At 48.4% G+C, this 2,748-nt stretch overlaps 1 protein-coding gene across 1 annotated transcript; it reads right to left on the bottom strand.

Annotated features, from left to right (window-relative positions):
* Positions 1-818: 818 nt before the first annotated feature.
* Positions 819-2,418, bottom strand: LOC123106860 (protein LURP-one-related 8). The gene is made up of 2 exons (XM_044528897.1): positions 2,083-2,418; positions 819-1,528 (listed from the first exon to the last, which is right to left on the bottom strand). The coding sequence occupies exons 1-2, from the start codon at positions 2,335-2,337 to the stop codon at positions 1,064-1,066; spliced, it is 720 nt and encodes a 239-aa protein (XP_044384832.1). The 5' UTR covers positions 2,338-2,418; the 3' UTR covers positions 819-1,063.
* Between the last annotated feature and the right edge of the window lie 330 nt (positions 2,419-2,748).

Raw genomic sequence — 2,748 nt, 5'->3', positions numbered from 1 at the left:
CAAAAGATGTCAACCTCTCAACAACAACGAAAAAGATAAAAGTTAGAGTGGCACAAACTCTAAATATCCTTATATTATGAAATAGAGTGAGTATTGTAATTAAGAGGTTCTATTTATCTATATAAATACCTGATTTTTAAGGAAGCACGCAGTCAGAAGCTGTATAACTCTGATACGTGAAAAATTACTTAGATTTTAAGTAAGGTAAAATATTGTATTAGCCTGAACAATATTTTATAGTATAATTCCAACTAAATATATATAGTTTGTAGTATAATAATTTCTGAACTTAGATACACATTCAAACATTAGCAGAATGAGATGCATGGTTGTGCTGATGTATAAAACGCCAGCTATTCCCGAACAGAAGCAGTACCCTTCATTACAGCTAACTTATCAAAAGTAGCTTAGATACGAAAGGACTGCCAAGACAAGACAGCTAACCTTTACGGCAATATTCCCTCAATTTCGTCCATCTTCTCGATTCTTCTGACATTCTGTAAAAATTAAGATCCCCATTACGCCGAAACGCAAAATCTCCCTTTCTGCAGTATATTTCCGTCATATTCCGAATCATTCTGACGGGGATCGCAGACGTAAGGAGATGCAAATCATGCAATAGACACTGAAAAGATGGCACAGGAGACACAGGCTTCCCTGCTGGGATTCGACAAACTTTGGTCATTTTGTCTTCTGTACCGTCCTTGGCACTTTCTCTGACGGTGCAACTAACACTAGGTGGCCCATTAACATGGCACCGTCATGTAGGAACAATAATCTGCAGATTAATCGTACAGGCATTTCAAGTCCGAGATTCATATTGTTGGGATTTCATTTTGATGCACTGCATTGCTGCATGTCAGAACTTTGTTCGACGTTTTACTACAAGTTAGATCAGGCTTTCAGCCAACCGACAGCTGCAACTAACTGAACAGCACTTCATCTCCACTGGCTCTTACTTGCTTCAGGCGACAGTCACTTGAAGAACTGAAGAAAGAAAAGGCATCTACATTTCCCCCGTGTAAAACGAACAGAGGTTCATCGATCGCCGACTCAGCGCGGGCTACGAAGAACATATCAACGGCGTGTACGGCCTCCAGCAGATCCGGTCCAGAACGACGACGAGGGCCATGATCATCGTGCAATCAGCGTCCGGTTGCACCACGAGGCTGAAGACGTCCTCGCCGAGCGTCAGAGGCGCCGTGTCAGGCGTCGCGGCTGTCCTCGCCTTCTTCCTCGCGATCCTCGCCACCTCTTTGCCGTCGTGGGCCCTGCGGATCTTGCAGTTTCTCCTCCGGAAGCAGCCCTCGATCCAGAAGCCGGGGGACTGGTGGCCAGTGCTGCCATGGTCTGATGCTGATGCGTCGGTGGTGGTGGTGCAGGCTGAAGACATGTAAACTTCTGCTTCACGGTTGTTCTGCAGGACCGAGCATTTCCTCACCGAGAAGAGCTGCTGTGATCTTGCCCTCTTTGCTTGGCCTTCTTCTGGTGCTTTGTAGCAGTTCCATTGGTCGTGCATGCTGATGATCTGTTACGGCACAATGGAACTCTGTCAGCTGTTACTCCAACTAGTTGTCGTTGTTTTCATTGAAATTCCTCCCCAAAATGAGACAGGAAATGGGGTTACCACCTACCAAATGCAAACCCATATTCTTGTTTTATTAATTTAGTCTGCTAAATATCGGTAAAATTACTGAGAAAGTGGCAGCGGCTGCAGTGCAGATAGGATACAAAGTTTCAGATGTGTTCTTCAGTTATATTACATACAGACTGAAGAAATTGACAGAGCACAGTGCAGATAGGAGACGGACTTTGGCCTTTTCTTTTCTTCTACTCATTTTCAGATGTGTACGTTATGAATTCGAAATTGAAACGGCATGCGTCCGAAACAACTAGCCGGTGGATGCGTCACAGGCACCTCGTGGAGGCAATAGCACGAATATGTTGTGTGCATCCATCAGAGGTTCAGTCGATTCGATCAAACCCCTAGATTGTTTAACAAACACTAAAACCCCAGCGCTGAGATAAGAGACGAAGCCAACATTCGTCTCTTTTAAATTCGTCGAATGGGAAGAACCTGACCTGCGGCCTGAGGGAGAGGAGCGGCGCGCCGTGGCCGTCCATGAGCGTGAGCTCGCCGGCGAAGATCTTCCGGCGGCGGGAGTAGTTGTCGACGCGGAAGGCCAGCTCGCCCCCGGCGTCGTAGACGGAGAAGCCGTCGGTGCCCTGGAAGCCCATGCTGGACCTCATCCAGACCGTGTAGCACGCCGCCGCCTCGCCGGCGCCGTCCCGCAGGAGACGCCTGGAGGCCTCCGCGTTGGGGTGTATGCGGCTCATGATCGCTGTTGTCTGGTCCGTCGATGCGATCGAGGACGGCCGTTGGTTTTATATTTGGGCAGGCCGTGGGATGGAACGGGACGGAGCGGGACGGAGCGGCTCTCGGTGTGTCCGACGTCGCGGCCGCATTGGGTTTTCGGTGGGGCATGCGAGTGACGTGGATCCCCGCTTTTATGAGTGTGTTGGGCGCATGCGTTGGAAGATTCTGTAACCCTAGGGCAGAGGGTAGGCTTTAGCTTGGCGACGGAACCTTCTAAGAATGTATGCACTGATGAGAATGAGAATGATTTTCGATCTACCGTGGATCGCACCTTATCCCCGGCCGGCTCATCAGGTGGACTCTCAAATGGGGCATATTTGCCGGCAAAAGAAGAACGAAAAATATGGTGTTCATGCTTCCTTTATTCACAA

The sequence above is a fragment of the Triticum aestivum genome, chromosome 5A (assembly GCF_018294505.1).
Source record: "Triticum aestivum cultivar Chinese Spring chromosome 5A, IWGSC CS RefSeq v2.1, whole genome shotgun sequence".
Lineage (NCBI taxonomy): Eukaryota > Viridiplantae > Streptophyta > Magnoliopsida > Poales > Poaceae > Triticum > Triticum aestivum.
The sequence above is the reverse complement of the archived record's forward strand: the minus strand, read 5'-3'. Positions and strand labels throughout refer to the sequence as shown.

Coding starts and splice junctions, on each gene's coding strand:
- LOC123106860 (XM_044528897.1), bottom strand. CDS start 2,337: ATGAGCCGCATACACCCCAACGCGGAGGCCTCCAGGCGTCTCCTGCGG. Junction 1,529..2,082: donor TCCTCTCCCTCAGGCCGCAG/GTCAGGTTCTTC, acceptor GTGCCGTAACAG/ATCATCAGCATGCACGACCA.